General features: G+C 39.6%; 1 protein-coding gene across 4 annotated transcripts in view; it reads right to left on the bottom strand.

The window, feature by feature from the left end:
- OSBPL11 (oxysterol binding protein like 11) overlaps positions 1 to 18,287 on the bottom strand; it is a 93,442-nt gene that overhangs the window by 59,301 nt on the left and 15,854 nt on the right. For all 4 annotated transcript variants that reach the window (XM_057739056.1, XM_057739060.1, XM_057739057.1 and 1 more), the window contains exons 2-4: positions 9,099 to 9,167; positions 2,317 to 2,492; positions 1,399 to 1,478 (exon numbers count right to left, since the gene is read on the bottom strand). In XM_057739056.1, the coding sequence (XP_057595039.1) occupies positions 1,399 to 1,478; positions 2,317 to 2,492; positions 9,099 to 9,167 (325 nt within the window). The remainder of the gene's footprint in view (positions 1 to 1,398; positions 1,479 to 2,316; positions 2,493 to 9,098; positions 9,168 to 18,287) is intronic.

The raw sequence follows: 18,287 nt of genomic DNA, 5'->3' as shown, positions 1-18,287 counted from the left end.
GTTAGAATATATTAGAATAACAAGAAATTTCTAATTTCAGATCTTTAAACAGCATGACTGAAGCAAAAAATATACTCAACAATACTCAATATAATAAATTTTCTAATGTAACATTCAAATATCTTTGAAACAAACTAGCACTTTCTGGTCACTGCCAATGATTAGAATCTTGCAGCATGAATAAAGCTTTTATGTTGGATTTCTTGAATACTATAGGCCTAAATCACAACTTCATAACATTTAGCTATGGGGAAAAAAACACTAGGGAGAAAAAAAAAAAGTGGTTATGGAATCCTTCAACTATGCTTCCTGTATACTATTTTTTTACACACTTCTAACCTCAGATTTCAAGTATGGAGACCCTCCTTTTCATCTTAAAGAATAAAACATCCCAAAGGAAACACACAAGTGGTGTATAAGCACATTAAAAAATGCTCAACATTATTAGCCATTAGAGAAATGACGTCAAAACCACAATGAAATTCTACTCCACACCCATTAGGATGGCCATAATAATTGCAGAAAAGGGCTGTAACAAGTCTTAGTAAGAATGTGAAGGAACTGGAACCCTCATGTTTTGCTGGTGAGAACATGAAATAGTCTGACTGCTTTGAAAAATAGTGGCAGTTCCTCAAACAGTTACACAGAGTACTACCATATAACCCAGCAATTCCACTCCTAGGAATAACCCAGAGAACGGAAATCATGTGTTCACACAAAAACCTGAACACAAACGTCCACAGAAGTGTTATTCATAACAGCCACAAAACGTAAACAACCCGGGGACCTCCCTGGCAGTCCAGTAGGTAGGACCTGGCGCGTTCACTACCATGGGTCCGGGTTCAGTCCCTGGTTGCAGGGCTAAGATCCCACACGTTATGTGGCATGGCCAAAAAAAAAAAAAAAGTAAACAATCCAAATGTCCATCAACTGAGCAACACATAAACAAAATGTGGTACATCCACACCACAGAGTTTTATTTGGCCTTAAAAGGGAATAAAGTATGATACGTGCAGTGACATGAACTTGAAAACATCATGCTTATTGTAAGAAGCCAGACGAGAAAATGCACACATTGTAGATTCCATCTACGTGAAATGTCCAGGAGAAACAAACCCACTGGGACAGAAACCAGACTGATGTTTGCCAGGGAACGGGGAAGAGAGGGCGGGGAGGGACTGCGAATGGACGCGGGGTTTTGGAAGGTGATGAAAATGTTCAGGAATTAGCCGACCGCAGCAGTTGTACAATCTTGTAAATACAGTAAAAACCATGAAACTGTGTACATTAAAAGGATAAAGTTTATGGTATGTGAATAGTATCCCAATTTTAAAATGTAAAAAAATAAAGTTAAAAAATCTTGTTCCCTTTTTGTGCATTAATATCATAGCCACATACCTTGCCGATAGCTTCAGTGTGGTGCTGTGTACAGATCTGCAGTCTGCTGACCCAGTGCTGGCGCTCTTTAGCATCTGCAGCTGAGAGAAAGTATTCACAAGTCATTCACTTTTATGTTTACTTTTAGAATACAGTTAGTTGTCTATCGCGTGACGAACAGACAACTGAAAATCAGGGATTCGTCCTACTCTCCCTAGAGCAAATGTCCCTGACCAGAGGGAGGCAGGAAAGACACAAGCATCCACCTCGTAAGGCTGCACCGTAGCTGGATGTGGATGTTTCATGAAGAGCATACGGTGCGTGCAGCTAGGTGGGTATATGAGGCTTGGCATGTCTTAACTTTCTCATAAAAATATGCTCTTCTTTAAAGAAATAACCTTTATTAAGCATTTGATGTGTACTCAACATGCTCTTCTGGATCTCTAGAAGCATGCTCAATTAGGATTATCGATATACTTTATGTGTACTAATTAAATAAAAAACAGAAACTTCTGTACAAATTAAATTTACCTAAACAGAAGTGATGCTTTATTTTAATGAATATGAGCATTTTAATGAATCCCAGTTACGTACATTCGTCACTAAAAGCCACAAAGACAGCATACCAACCAACTCAAGAAAACACACATCCCTGGAAGACAGAAAAAAAATTCAAAGAAGTCTATGTTTTAGATTTCTCAGAAATCAGGATTCCCTCTACACAAATTTCTTAGAGGCCAATTTTAAACCGACTTGTTCGCTGTGCCACTTAAAAAAACTCATTCATTAAAACAGATTTCATAAAACCTTAAAGCAATTCCAAGGTTTAAAATATTGTCTGTATCACCAATGACAGCAGTTTCTATTTCCAGAACCTAAATGAAAGCAGGGAAGCAGGAGAAGAAAATCACACTATTAATTCTTATGTCTCAGCCGTACCTCTGAGTTTATACTGCTCCCCACTGGCAGCATTCACAGTGAAGGTGTGAGAGTCCTCATCACTGGGTGATATGACAGCTCCTGCAAGCTGCAAAGTACCTCTGGGTTTTTGATTTCTAGACTGTTCATTCACAAAGTACTCCAGCAGCCCAGCTTCATTGTTTAAAACAAAAAACCTGTAATGATTTTTAAAAAGGTCATAATTTTAAAATATTTCCCCTAGTAAACTAAAGCAAACCAAATTTTAATCACACACTTTTCAGTTTTTGCTATTAAAAAAAATTCAAAAGCATCTCAAGAAGTACTTAGAAACACCAGAATGAATTTCCTAGCAGTAAATGTTATTGAAAAGTTGAATGAGTTTAATAAAAGATATAAAACCTTCAGCTGTGAAAGAGGCATTTAATAGGAACAGGCATACTAGACAATGCAAAAAGGAAACAAAGATACAGTATCCTTTCAGAGGAAGATTTCTCTCCAGAATTAATAGGGAGGGTAAGTTGCCCAAAGACAAGTTGTAGTGAGAATTTTTATTTAAAAATCACTGGAAACAAATCAAAGCATGAGCTCTGAAGTTAATAAATGCTAGGTAAGAAATGAATCTGATTTAAGATTTAATCAGTGAAATAACAATAAAAATAATGCCAAAGTATTAAGATTTTGTGAACATATCATTAAATAGGTCACAACTAAAGATTACTTATCCTGTTTAAAAATGAAAAAGCTGCAACTGGAGATGCAGAAACATAAGGAACTTGAAACTAAATGATAAAATACTGATACACTTTGGAAAAGAATTTGATGTTCTGATTTGGTTTTAGATTAACTACTTTAGAAAATATGTTAATTCAGATTCCACTTTAAGTAGTGCAATATTTCTTTTCCTTAGGGAAAAAAAAACCTAAAAAGTTTCTGTTTCAAAAAATTAATGTTTGGGTTTAAAGCAATTTGGCATTCTACATGTTAGTGTGTTCTGTAACAGAACCAGGTAGACAATTTGATCCAGTTCAAGTTCCTAGAAGATAATGTCTTAAGCAACATAGCAACCACATCAACTATACCAAACTGGGAGAGAACGGAATCAGCCTTTTATTCAGGGGAAGAAAAAGGAACAATAAGAAGCAAGTAAAACAAGTCAAAAGTGGTTGCTTGAAAAGGAAGATGGGAAAGCAAGACTATTGTTTTTCTCATTTGTCTTTTAGCAAGCTTGTGATTTTTAAAATTATGTTCACATATTCTGATGATACTTGATAAATTAATTTTAATAGTTTTCAGAGTTTTAAACTTCCATTTCTTTAATTACTAGAGGAGTTAAACATTTTTTCATGCGTTTATTGACTGTATGTAGTTCTACTTAGTCAACTGCCCCTCACATTTCTGCCCATTTTTAAAAGGACTCTTTAACATTATTTTCCCTAAGACTTGAAGGGATTATTCTCATTAACACAAAATAACCAAGTAAATCATCTTAAATTTCTAAAATGTATGATCTGTCCTTAGTAATCTGCTATGGTCTGAATGTGTCCCCACCAAAATTCACATGTGGAAATCCTAACCCCTAAGGTAATGATGATAAAAGATGGGAGCCTTTGGGAAGTGATCAGGTCATAAAGATGTAACACCCTCCTGAATGGGATTAATGCCTTTATAAAGGAGTCTCGAGGGACTTCCCTGGCAGTCCAGCAGTTAGGGCTCTGCGCTTTCACTGCCATGGGCCTGGGTTCAGTCCCTGGTCAGGGAACTAAGATCCTACAAGCTGTGTGGTGTGGCCAAAGAAAAGAAAAAGAGAGAGACCCAAGAGAGCTCCCTTGCCCCTTTACAGCCATATGAGAGTACAATGAGAAGTCTGCGATCCAAAAAGAGGACCCTTTCCTGACCATGCTGGCACCATGGACTTCCAACCTCTAGAACCGTGAGAAATAAATTTCTGCTGTTTATAAGCTACCCAGCCCGTGACATTTTGTTACAGCAGCCCGAACAGACTAAGTCATGAATCTACTACAAAATACTCTTCAAGTAAATGGAAGGGGTCTCTTAGCAAGAAAGCAGTCTCTTGAATGTACTAAAAACCACTGAGTTGTACACTTCAACAAATGAACAAGGAACAAGTGAACAAACAGACAAATCAGAAATAAGGAACGAAAGAAGGAAACAAGGAAAGAAAGAAATCTCTTCCTACTGCCCTAAGCAGTAAGCACAATTCATTTTAAACAGTCAAAGGAGAAAAGACTGCTCTCTTCTCTTATAAGCAGTCAATTCGAAGATAATTTAGAGGATAATATGGTTGGAAATCTCAAGTTTGCTGTGAACGTGTTATTTCTTTTTTTTTTTAAATAATTTTATTTTTTATTTATTGTCTGCGTTTCGTTGCTGCATGAAGGCTTTCTGTACTTGCAGAGAGCAGGGCTACTCTTCATTGTAGTGTGCGAGCTTCTTATTGCCGGGGCTTGTCTTGTTGCAAAGCACAGGCTCTAGGCGCAAGGGCTTCAGTAGTTGCAGCACATGGGCTCAGTAGTTGTGGCTCGTGTGCTCCAGAGCTCAGGCTCAGTAGTTGTGGCACACAGGCTTAGCTGATCCGCCACATGTGGGATCTTCCTGGACCAGGGCTCGAACCTGTGTCCCCTGCACTGGCAGGTGGATTCATAACCACTGAGCCACCAGGGAAGTCCCCAAACACGTATTTCTTATCCCAAAAGCATTACCGCAAACATGACATGGGAAGTACTCGCCTAGATATACAGAAGGAGGGACTGGTAATAACTGATTATCTTTCTACCACCAAGATGATGCTATGGACCCACTCTGGGCTGCCTCTCATCATACGTGAGTTAATTCAAATGTTCTTCCTTCTCCCCATCTCTGCAGCTATTTTACAAGATGTATAGATTGGGGACAGAGAGACAATCCACATGGTGAGGAAACGCAGTAAAGCTATTTGCTCAGAAGGGTATGAGACTCTTGATTACAGTATTTTTAACAAATTGGCCTAACCAAGAAGCTGAAGAAATGTAGAAACAAAGGCTTAAGATTCAGCATCTATCTTTACATGCAGAAAAGTCACCTAAGTTGTTAAAGGAAAAATAACTGGTTTTTTTTTCAATTTCAAAATAACAAAGACTACCACTTTGAGAACATGACTAATTTTCTGAATAGCCTACAACTTAAGGTGAAGTATCATCAAATGGAACTTTAATCTAAAAAAAATTCTGATTTGGAAGTATGTCTTATGATGGTAAAAATCAACTTCAGTGAAGATTCTGGATGGAAAGGCACCCATATGCTTTGCTCTGACCATTCTAGGCTTCAGTGTTGAGCATGTATAGAACGTCTAAGCCCAGTGGGACATGATCTCACCTTCAGGAATTAGAGTTGAAGAGTCTTGCTCCTTTCTAGGGCACTACATTCCAAAGCAAGTGGTTCTTTACAGAGCATGCCCTGCTGGACTTCTCCAAGCTGCTCTAAGCTGCTCTTAGTCAAAAAGAAATGGATTTCAGGGAAACTGCCTTGAATACCTGGCACAGGTGCGGTGTTTTTGTTACTTAAGCTTTATCTGCAGCACAGGGAGAAAGTGGCGAGGCCTGCCAAAAGAACTGAGCTCTGAGTCTAAGGTCCCCTAACATGGTCTTAACCTCTCTGTTCCTCTTTTATCATTCAATCTGTACATTCCATGCCGAGAACCCAGTATATCGCTGCTGTGTCACAAGCCTCCAGCCAGGGTGGCAGAAAATGGAAGTCTTTTCTAAAGTGGTCCTGCAGCAATCAAGTTGACAAGCTGAGACCTCTATGATGGGACAACTTGGTAAAAGGTTCTGTGTTCTCAGCGGCAAACAGGGATGGGTTGTCTTCATCTCCACACTTTCTGCTGCTGCTAAAACTAGCCTCTTAGACAGCTAGAGGGATTGCATGGGCAGAGGCAGTGCCCCTCCCTATGCTAGAACTTTGCTTGGCTCTCAGCTAACTCCCAGGCAACCAGTGGCCAATGGATCTTTTTGGAGGGTTCCCTCATGCTATGATACAAACACCTGCCCCTTTCTCCCATCATCTCAAGCTGCCTCTGACCTGAACTGCCATCTTTAACATATAATAAATCTTATATGCTTGGGTGCATTTTGGAGTTTTCTAACTACTCTGTCCCACATCTGAGACACTCTCAATAATATTCAATAATATAATATGAATGAAAGCTGTTGAAAGTCAAGAGGAGAAAAGTTAACCTATTTCCCTTTTTAAAAAGAGAACAGGTCTTCCTAGGTGGCACCGTGGTTAAGAATTCGCCTGCCAAATTCAGGGGACACAGGTTCGAGCCCTGCTCAGGAAGATCTCACATGCCACAGAGCAACGAAGCCCGTGCACCACAACTACTGAGCCTGCGCTCTAAAGCCTGTGAGCCACAACTATTGAGCTCATGTGCCACAACTACTGAAGCCCTCGCACCTAGAGCCCGTGCTCCGCAACAAGAGAAGCCACCGCAATGAGGAGCCTGCACACCATGATGAAGAGTAGCCCCCACTTGCCAGAACTAGAGGAAGCCCGTGTGCAGCAATGAAGACCCATCACAGCCAATAAATAAATAAATAATTAATTAAATTTATAAAAAAGAGAGAGAGAACAAAGAACAGTGCTAAAAGCAAAGTGACATGAATTTAAAAATATATTTTATATGTCATTTAAATGTATAGGTCTCGGACTTCCCTGGTGGCGTAGTGGTTAAAAATCCGCCTGCCAATGCAGGGGACACGGGTTCGAGCCCTGCTCCGGGAGGATCCCACATGCTGTAGAGCAACTAAGCCCGTGCACCACAGCTACTGAGCCTGTGTGCCACAACTACTGAAGCCCGTGAGCCTGGGGCCTGTGCTCTGCAACAAGAGAAGCCACCGCAATGAGGAGCCCGCGCACCACAATGAAGAGCAGCCCCCTCACCCCACCCCGCTTGCCACAACTAGGGAAAGCCCGTGTGCTGCAACAAAGACCCAACACAGCCAAAAAACAAATATATATACATATTTAAAAAAAAAAAATGTATAGGTCTCCAAAAATTACATAAAAACTGAGGTGGGAAAATGCAAAATGGAAAGGCTCCCTTGCCTCTGACCTCTTTTACAAAAATAAAAGGTTGGAACCTTAGAGAACTACCCTTTTCACTTCAACTGGAATAACTGCCTTCTATGTTTTCATATCCAGCTTTGACCTCTCATCTGACCTCCACCTTCCTGCATATCACTCCTATTCAAAAGCCCTACTGTTATTTCAAACTAAACATGGCCCAAACTACCTTTTCTTTTAAACAATCACATACCTTCTCTTTTAAACAATCACATATTCATCACAGTGCTTTGCTTATTTGTTACATGTCTGAAAACCATTCTTTCATACACTATGTCCCATTTTCTAGTTGTTTAAGGTAAAAGGCAAATTCAGCTCCAGTTATTCCACCACAACCAAAAGCAGAGGTCTCCAAATGACATGTGAATAAGCAGCATCATGTTATAATGCAAATAACATAGACCTGGGAGTCAGAACTATTTGGGTTCAAAGTCAAGCTTTATCGCTTTTAAATAGTTTAAGAACCACAATGAGATAGCACTTACCCATTAGGACAGCTATTTATTAAACACACACACACACACACACAAAACCCACAAAAAACAGAAAAGTAACAAGTGTCGGGAAGATGTAGAGAAATTGGAACCCTGTGCACTGCTGGTGTGGATGGAAAGTAAAATGGTGCAGCTGCTATGGAAAACAACATGGACATTCCCCAAAAAGTGAAACACAGAATTACCATGTGACCCAGCAATTCCATTTCTGGGTACGTACACGAAAGGATGAGAGCAGGGACTCCAACAGATACTGTGCACACCAATGCTCACAGCAGCATTTTTCACAACAGCCAAAAGGTGTAAGCCACCCACATGTCCACTGACAGATAACCGGATAAACAAAATGTGGCATATACAAGGGAGTGTGATTCAGCCCTAAAAAGGCAGGAATTCTGACACACGCTACATAGATGAAGCTAGAGAACATTACGCTAATGGAAATAAGCCAATCACAAGAAGGACAAATATTGTATGATTCCACTTATATAAAGCACCTAGAGTAGTCAAATTCATAGAGACAGAAAGTAGAACAGTGGTTGCCAAGAACTCAGGGGAAGGGAAGTGTGGAATTATTGTTTAATAGGTACAGAGATTTAGTCTGAGAAGATGCAAAAAGTTCTGAGATGAATGAGGCTGATGGCTGCACAACAATGTGAATGTGTTTAATGCCACTGAACTGTATCCTTAAAACTGTTTAAAGTGGTAAATGTTATGTTATGTTTATTTTACCACAATAAAAAAAAGAAAAAAGTTTAAACCCCTGCCCCACAACTACCAATTCCACAAAGTATTTAAGATAGCTGGCTTTGCCACTTACTGACTGCTTGTCTGACCTGGGCTGGTTATTTAAACTCTCCAAGGTCCCAGAGAAGCTCTGAGAATCTTGAGCAGGCACCTAACACAAACCACCCTAAAAGCTTCACCACTGCAAGGACGCACAAGGCAAGTGGCCAAGTGACTCTAACTTCTGAGGCATCTGGAAGCTGCATCTTGGACAGACGTTAACCACTCCCACCCCTTAAAAGGGAGAAGAAAGTCATCAGACTTTTAGAAAACACATGGTAAATCTTTCTCTAACATGTTTCCCAGCCATATTGGTACTGAAGTAACACAAGAATATAAAATTATCAGCCCCATTTCCGGTCTCCTGGGAGAGAGATGCGACAGAATACTCACACTTACCTGTACTGCCACCCAGTGACGAGGTTGGTGTACTTCATTAAGTAGCCATACACGTTTTCCATGTGATCACTGTTTCAAAAAGATCAGAGAGTGCCAAAGTCAGTGAAAATTAGAAGAAATCCCAGGAAGTTAACTGTACAACTTAAAAAATAGCTGTAGACACATACCTTTTTCTACAAGTGCCTCGAACTTACTTCAGAAGTAAAATTCATAGGTTAACAAGTAGAACTACTTAATCCCCCATATTTCATTTCCATGGGACATTATTTTACCAGAGTTCTTCAAAATAAGTGTAACCCCCATAAATTACTATACAATATTTCAAATATAAAATCATTACATAAGTATAAGATTACATAAATAGGAAACAAACATACTGTAAGTATAATTATAAATAAAAATATTTTATAACAATTCAATGCTAAGCAAAGAAAATCCAGTTTTATGGTTCTAGAATAAACTGAAAAAGGTCTCTAGGTCTAATAATGCCTCCTCGCTGGGTGGGACATGTTATGTCTTTGATTCTCTGGGCTTCCAAAATGAAGATCCTGTTTCTGACGAGTATGACACCTCATTCCCACTCTCCCATCCCAGACAGACATGACGTAAAGTACTCTCGGCAAGTCTTGCCCTGGGAAGATTTACTTGGGACCTGTATTGAGTGTCTTTACTTCCTGCCCCTTTTTCTATTTATTAGATACGCTCTGTTATAGTGGTTCATAGAAAATGCAGTATCTTGGTCCAGTGGGTAAGACTCTGTGTTCCCAATGCAGGGGGCCCAGGTTCAATCCCTGGTCAGGGAACTAGATCCTGCATGCATGCCTCAACTAAGAGTTTGCATGCTGCAACCAAGAAGTCTGAGCCCACATGCTGCAACTAAGACCTGATACAGACTAAATAAATAAATATTTTTTAAAAAGGAGAGAAAATGCCGGTATCTCATCAATAGTTCTTTTCCATTATTTTAAGTTCCCTTATACTTATTTTAAGGTGCCTTATACTTATGAAAAGATAATAAAGCTACACCTACACTGATGCATCCTTTTGATATATGGGCTTCATTCTGTAATTTACATTAAGAATTATTTTTAAACTCATCTACTCTGAAGTTTTAACTTTACACTATAAGATTCAACAGATATTAAACATTTATTTTCTCTACTATCCCTGAATCACAGAGCTTATTTGGTAAAATTTCAGCAAACCAGCACCTAGAAAATGGAAAGTATAAGACAACTGGCAACCTTTAAAACACGGACATCAAAAGCAAAATCACGAGAGAGGTAACACAATTAATAGAACAAAATTTTTAAAAGATTTAGGTTGGGACTTCCTAGGTGGCGCAGTAGTTAAGAATCCACCTGCCAATGCAGGGGACACGGGTTCGAGCCCTGCTCCAGGAAGATCCCACATGCTGCAGAGCAACTAAGCCCATGCGCCACAACTATAGCCCGTGTGCCCCAACTACTGAAGCCCACGTGCCTAGGGCCCATGCTCCACAAGAGAAGAGCAGCCCCCACTCGCAGCAACCAGAGAAAGCCTGTGTGCAGCAATGAAGACCCAACGCAGCCAATAAATAAAATAAATAAATTTAAAATAAAATTTCTTAAAAAAAAAAAAGATTTAGGTTTCTCTGAATGACAAATGAAAAGAGATAAAGAGGGACTTCCCTAGTGGCACAGTGGTTAAAAATCCGCCTGCCAATGTAGAGGACACGAGTTCAAGCCCTGGCCCAGGAAGATCCCACATGCCGCAGAGCAACTAAGCCCGTGCGCCACAACTACTGAGCCTGCACTCTAGAGCCCGAGTGCTGCAACTAATGAGCCCACGTGCTACAACTACTGAGCCCATGCGCCTAGAGCCTGTGCTCTGCAACAAGAGAAGCCACCACAATGAAGAGCAGTCCCTGCTCGCCACAGCTAGAGAAAGCCCACACGCAGCAGTGAAGACCCAATGGAGCCAAATAAATAAATAAATATTTTTAAAAAACAAAGAAAAGAGATAAAGATACTCTCTCACACAAACACACAACAAAATGACCAAACTGACTATAAGATTCTAGTAGCTGTTATCACTGGAGAGTAAGTAGGAGGATGCCTCAGGGATAAACTCAATAGTTGGTTGCCTTTCTAATCTCACTCCTTCAAAGTGCTTGGAAATAAAGATCAAACCTGAAAATAAAGAACTGATCCCATGACTGAGTATACATTTTTTTTTCCTGTATTTTTCTTCCATTCTAAGCCTAGCAAACAACGTTTACTAAAACTGCTCAAGTCCTTTTGGTTTCATAAGGTCACTAATCTCAAGAAGACAAAGGCTGTCAGCCTCTAAAATGCCAACCCAAAGTTATGATAATTATACATGTGTTCTGTCATGTTAAAATTGATAGTACCATCTGAATCCTCATTTCAGAATTCCTCAAACCCACATCTAGAGGAAGGATTCTTCTCTAGAAACCCAACACATTGGATGTTTGCCCTACTTCCAGCCCTAGGTCACAGCAAAGCTATTTCTTTCAGTTCCCAATGGTACTTGAAAAGGTGGAGAGATACTTTTCTAGTCTGGCACTCACATTTTTCCCAGGCTTCGGGCTTTAACAGCTTTTGGAGGCCACAGAATCCCAATGCCCCTGGACTCGGCCCAAAAATAATTTCCCAAAGAGTTCTCCATTTGTTTTAGATATTTAACACAGAGCCTCGCTGTCTTGAACTGTTCTTGTCCACAAAACTTATTCCTTCATTTATACATGGAATCTAAAAATAAAAACAAAAAACTCCAAAATTCACAGATAGAACAGATTAGTGGTTGCCAGAGGTAGGGGTGGGAGGTGAACAAAATGGGTGAAGGTGATCAAAAGGCACAAACTTGCAGTTATAAAATAAGTAAGTCCTGGGAATGTTATTTATAGCATGGTGACTATAGTTAATAATACTGTATTGTATATTTGAAAGTTGTTAAGAGAACAGATCTTAAAAGTTCTCATCATAAGAAACAAAAAGTGTAACTATGAGTAGTGATGGATGTTAACTAGACTTACTGGGATCATTCTGCAACAAATAAAAAATCATTATATTGTGTACCTGAAACTAATGTTATATATCAATTATATCTACATTTAAAAAAAAAACCTTACACTTTGTCTATTCTGTCCTGTAGCGTCATAACCTCAAAAGTTATTTACACTCTGTACCAATCCACAAAAGGCCTAAGATGTCACACAACCTAAATTAAATATTTCCCCAAGTACCCAGATATTCCATAGTTCACCATTTTTTATTTTCCTCTTTAACCTAGTTTCTGCACCAAGCTTTCATTACTTGGTAAGAATCACTTCACAGCTATTAGCATGCAATAAAAACATTACAGCTCAGTTATAGTTCAACTCCTCTGGTTCTAGGACTACATATATTCTTCAAATGGATATGTGAACTGTGCAGAGAAGCCTTCTTGAAACTTCAAATAATCTATCTACAACTGAGAAAAACAAAATCTTCATTTCAAAGCCTCATGTCCCTTATTTTTGTTTAGTCCCTCATATCATTAAAGGTATTCCTCATTTTGGTCATATCTTAGTTATTTATATCTGTCATTTAATGACTATCAATGAATTTTTAAGAGTGTAATTTCAGGGACTTCTCTGCTGGCTCAGTGGTTAAGAATCCACCTGCTAATATGGATTCAAGCCCTGGTCCGAGAAGATCCCACGTGCCAAGGAGCAACTAAGCCTGCATGCCACGACTACTGTGCCCACGTGCCACAACTACTGAAGTCCATGTGCCTCGAGCCTGTGCTCCGCAACAAGAGAAGCCACCACACCGCAACAAAGAGTAGCCCCTGCTGACCGAAACTAGAGAAAGCCCGTGTGCAGCAATGAAAACCCAACACAGCCAAAAATAAATTAAAAAAATAAAATATTTTTAAAAGTATATCTTCATATTCCACAGTAATGTTTTATGTTCAATTTTTAATGTTTTTAGTATTTTTTGATGCTTATATCTAAAAAGAGTTAACCTTCTCACAAAAATCACAAGAGGGATACTGACATGGTTCATTTGGTAGTAGCATAAAGCCAGCCTCAAAAGAAACATTCAAATATGTAATTATAAAGTGCTGGCCTGCTTTTACCACAGAAAACAGACATCTGAGCTTACAAAGAACCGGTTTAAGAACATCCCCTTCTTGGAACAGCTGGTCGTACGTCCCTCCCTCATCCTCTCCTTCTCTCATCCGGGCAAGCAGCTGACAGCTGACGTTGGGCCGGCGTAAGAGCTCTGTGAGTGAACACCTGTCGCTCGCCTTCCCCACAACTGAGCTTTATGGAGTACTTGTAACACGCGTGCTCTGCTCTCATTTAAAATGTGTGAATTCAACAGAAGATTTACCTGTTGGTAATGAATGAAACCTAGCTGTTCAAGTGGGAGTACACCACATAGATGATTACCTCACACTAACAGTCTGTGTTCTGTGAAGCAGAAAATGAGCTATGAAAAAGTTAATGTCTTCTTCAGTCCTTCAGCAACCCCACCACTCCACAAACTGGGTATACTCTGATCTTGTTAACATTTTATTGAAATTAGCACTAGAAGCTGACAGTCTACAAACACAGCTGATTAACGTACGTCAAGTGGCATTATTCTATTTAACTTGCGGTTGACCACCTCCTAGGTATCTTAACAATGACTGTTTCAGTTTCTAAATCACCATTACTATGACACACATTTCTTAACCTTTCTTTATCAGACTTAAGATATGTAGAAGCTTTATTTTAAAATAAAGCTATTTTTTGAAAAGTTTCATATCGCTTTATTTCAGTTCAACACAATTACTCAGCACCTTTTAAATGCAAAGCACTCTGAAAATCCACTGAAAAGGATGGGGAAATAAAAAAGGCGATTCCTCTCCATCCCAAATCCATCACCTAATATAAGAAAAACATATCTCCTTGAAGAAAAAAAACAATGAGCCTCTGGGGCTCTGTTTTTAGCTGTCATACAAATGAAAAGGGTAGTCTGTTAAAGACACAGGATTCACTAAACAAACACAAAGGATTCAATAGTGATTAGACTGAAACTACAGGGCTTAGCTTATCAGGTGTGAAATGAGAAGGAGAGTAAGAGTGAGAGAAGGGACAAAGGGCAACACCCAGCTCTCCAGCTGGCACAACTATGTAGATACGAACACCTTCACTGAAATGGGCATCACAGAGGAAGGTCTGGATTTGTCCCAATTTAGCATGCTGAATTTCAGGGACCTGTAGGACACAACACAGGGAGACAGCCAATAAGGTAGCATGATTTGGATTGAACATAGAGATTCTGGTAGTAATCAGCATATAAGCATGTAACTGGTATTTGAATCCATGACAGTAAATAAAACCACCTAGGAAGTATCATAAAATGATGAGAAGAAGCGACAGAGTCTAGGAGAGAACCCTAAGGAAAAGTTTTAAAGGCAAAAGGAGTACAAAGAGGAGATACGAAGTAGCCAAGTAGTAGGAAGAAAACCAGGAGTATTCCCAGTAAGTCTTCAGTCAAGAATATTTAATTCTGTTGAGGGGTGGAGGAAGATGAAGACTGAGAAGTTTCTATTAGGGTTAACAACCACGGGAGTTCCCTGTGGTCCAGTGGTTGGGACTTAGCACTTTTACTGCCGTGGGCCTGGGTTCCATCCCCATCAGGGAACTAAGATCCTACAAACCGCAAGGCATGGAGAAAAAAAAAAAAAAAAAGATTTAACAACCAAGAGATAGCAGTTCAATGCAATCATGAAGGCAGAACCAGCTGGCAGTAACTGAAGAGAGACTGGGAGAAAGAGAAGTGGTTGAGGCGATGTGGGTTTCAGGCAAGGGTAGTTCTAAGTGCCCAATAGGTAGGATATAGTCAAGAGAAAAAGGCTCACAACTTCAGGAGAGAGATAGAGGGAAGTGAGGGAGAGGTGGGCTCCAGAACCCAGGTACAGGAATTAAAGTTGGATACCTTAAGGCATTTAATTATGGGCACAAATGTATGCAAGCTGTAGCAGAGGAGGTGCCAGTCAAGCCACAGTTCAAAATTCCTACTTTCTACTAGGCAAGAACTGTCCTCCAAAAAGGCTTAGTTTTAGTTCATTCCCTTGCAACATAAATAGCACGAAGGGAGGGAGCCGCCTGCTTAGCTGAGGAAAAAGCAGCTGACAACAGATGGGAAGGACTGCAACACATGTACCTCCTGCTGCTGCAAAAAGATGCTCCTTGCAGTACCTAGTGTATACCCTGGGATATAAACAGGTGCTCAATACATCTCTGTTGAAAGAATTAAGCAATGGGAAAAGAGAAGCAGAATTTTTCTATAAAACCACAAGACAACTGAGTAGCCTGCAAAAAAACAAAAATACAACACAACAGTAACAGCTCAATTCATAGCCCGTATACTCAAATAAATCCCAGATAAAACAAATTCTAATTTCTACTGTGTCTTAATCTATACCAAAAGGTATACAAGTCAAGGGAGACTCCCTTTCTTCTGCTAAAAGTCTTAAAAATGTTAACGCTCGCTGGCCCAAGAATTTCACTTCTACGTATCCAGACAGATGATTAGAAACGTAGGCAAACATGTCCACTGCAGTACTATTTATAATAGTAAAAAAAAATAAAATGGAGAAAAAAGGAAATGGAGAGGAAAAAGGAAGAAAAACAGGCTAAATGAATGATATTAAGAAAACGGTTAAGAAATATCACAGAATAGTATTAGAATGTTTATGAGATTCTAACAACATGGGGAAACACTTATTAAGAGCACTAAAATTGCAGGTTGCAGAATTTTATACAGTGTGTAAAATATATGCACAGAACAAAAGTACACAAAACAGTAACTGTCGTTATCACTGGATAGAAGAATTATGGATGATTTAATTTGTTCTCTTTACTGTTTCATATTATCCAACTTTAATATATTATTTTTATAATCAATTCAAATATTTTTTAAATGTTCAATTATATTGACTAGATGGGACAGTCCAGACACAGAGCTATTTACACTTATTAACAGATACAGATTAAATTTTTTTGTTTGTTTCTTTTATATTGTTTTATTTATTTATTGGCTGTGTTGGGTCTTTGTTGCTGTGCACGGGCTTCCTCTAGTTGCGGAGAGCCAGGGCTACTCTTTCTTGCAGTGCGTGGGCTTCTCACTGTGATGGCTTCTCTTGTGGAGCACGGGCTGTTGGCACACAGGCTTCAGTAGTTGTGGTGCACGGGCTTAGCTGCTCCGAGGCATGTGGGATCTTCCCAGATCGGGGCTCGAACCCATGTCCCCTGCACTGGCAGGTGGATTTTCAACCACTGCACCATCAGGGAAGCCCCAGATTAAAATTTTTAAAACTTTCCACTGTAACCATATGAGCACTGCTCTTTTGCGATAGAGAACTGTGTTTCCTATAAGCCCTTCGTTCTCAAATTAGGTTACACGTGCCCAAAACTGGGCTGGGTGGCTAGGAAAACAGGGTAAAACTGGACTTTCTTTCTAGAGCAAATCTGTTTGACTGCAAGAAGTTAAAGCATTTTTAATGTCAAACCTCACATAAATGTTAAGAAACTTACTCCTGCCTCACCTATTCCCATGGGGAGGCTTCCCCCCAGCCCTCCCCTCACTCCCTCCCCAGCTGGGCACGAGGGAACGGCTCCACTCACTCGGGGCGCTCTTCTCTGCGTCTGCCCGCCTGCCCAGAGAAGATATCCTCATCTGCTCTGACAGAGAGAACCTGCTCGTGACTAGGTGGACAGGCGTGACTAATTCCAGGGTGAAATATCAGCTAACCTATTTTCCCATGTTAAAGCCACTTTCTTCAGTCAGTTTTTCCAGTAACAAAACAATTTCTTCACACCCATTAGTATGGCTATTATTCAAATCAAAACAAAACAGAAAATAACAAGTGTTGGTAAGGATGCAGAGAAATTAGAACTCTTGCGCATCGCTGGTGCAACTGGAAAACGGTGCAGCCGCTGTGGAGAACAGTATCATGGTTCCTCAGAAAGTTAAATGTAGAATCACTATATGATCCAGTAACTCCACTTCTGGGTATATACACACAAGAATGAAAGCAAGAACGTCCACAGATATTTGTACACAAATGTTCACAGAAACATTGTTCACAACAGCCAAAAGGTAGAAACGAGTCTGGACAGTCTCATGTAAATCAGTGAAGCTTGAACACACCCCTACATCACACAAAAATAAACTCAAAATGGTTTAAAGATTTAAATATAAGACAAAACACCACAAACTCCTAAAAGAGAACAAAGCCAAAACATTCTGATATAAATCATACCAATGTTTTCTTAGGTCAGTCTCCCTAGGCAATAGAAATAACAGCAAAAGCAAACAAACGAGACCTAATCAAACTTAACAAGCTTTTGCACAGCAAAGGAAACCACAAACAAAACAAAAAGACCACCTACAGACTGGGAGAAAACATCTGCAAATGATGTGACCTACAGGGGCTTAATATCCAAAATATACAAACAGCTCAATACCAAAAAAACAAACAGCACAATCAAAAAATGGGCAGAAGACCTAAACAGACATTTCTCTAAATACATACAGATGGCCAATAAGCACATGAAAAGATGCTAATCATTGCTAATTATTAGAGAGACACAAATCAAAACGCCACTTCACACCAGTCAGAGTGGACATTAACAAAAAGGCTGCAAATAATAAATGCTGAAGAGGGTGTGGAGAAAAGGGAGCCCTTTTATACTGTTGGTGGGAATGTAAATTGGTGCAGCCACTATGGAGAACAGTATGGTGGTTCCTCAAAAAACTAAAAATAGAGTTGCCACATGATCCAGCAATCCCACTCCTGGGCACATACCCAGAGAAAACTATAATTCAAAAAGATACATGTACTCCAACATTCATAGCAGCACTATTTACAGTTTACAATTGTAAATTCACTATTTACAATTTAGGTTGTTTGGAAACAACCTAAATGTCCATCGACAGATGAATGGACAAAGATGTGATACACACACACACACAGGAATATTCCTCAGTCATTAAAAACAGTGACATGATGCCATGTGCAGCAACATGGATGGACTAGAGGTTACCATACTAAGTGAAGTGAGTCAGAAAGAGAACAAACCACTTATATGAGGCACTTAGATTTGTCAAAATCAGAAACAGAAGGTAGAATAGTGGTTGCTGGGAG

This window comes from Hippopotamus amphibius, chromosome 6 (genome assembly GCF_030028045.1).
Source record: "Hippopotamus amphibius kiboko isolate mHipAmp2 chromosome 6, mHipAmp2.hap2, whole genome shotgun sequence".
Taxonomy (NCBI): Eukaryota; Metazoa; Chordata; class Mammalia; order Artiodactyla; family Hippopotamidae; genus Hippopotamus; species Hippopotamus amphibius.
The sequence above is the reverse complement of the archived record's forward strand: the minus strand, read 5'-3'. Positions and strand labels throughout refer to the sequence as shown.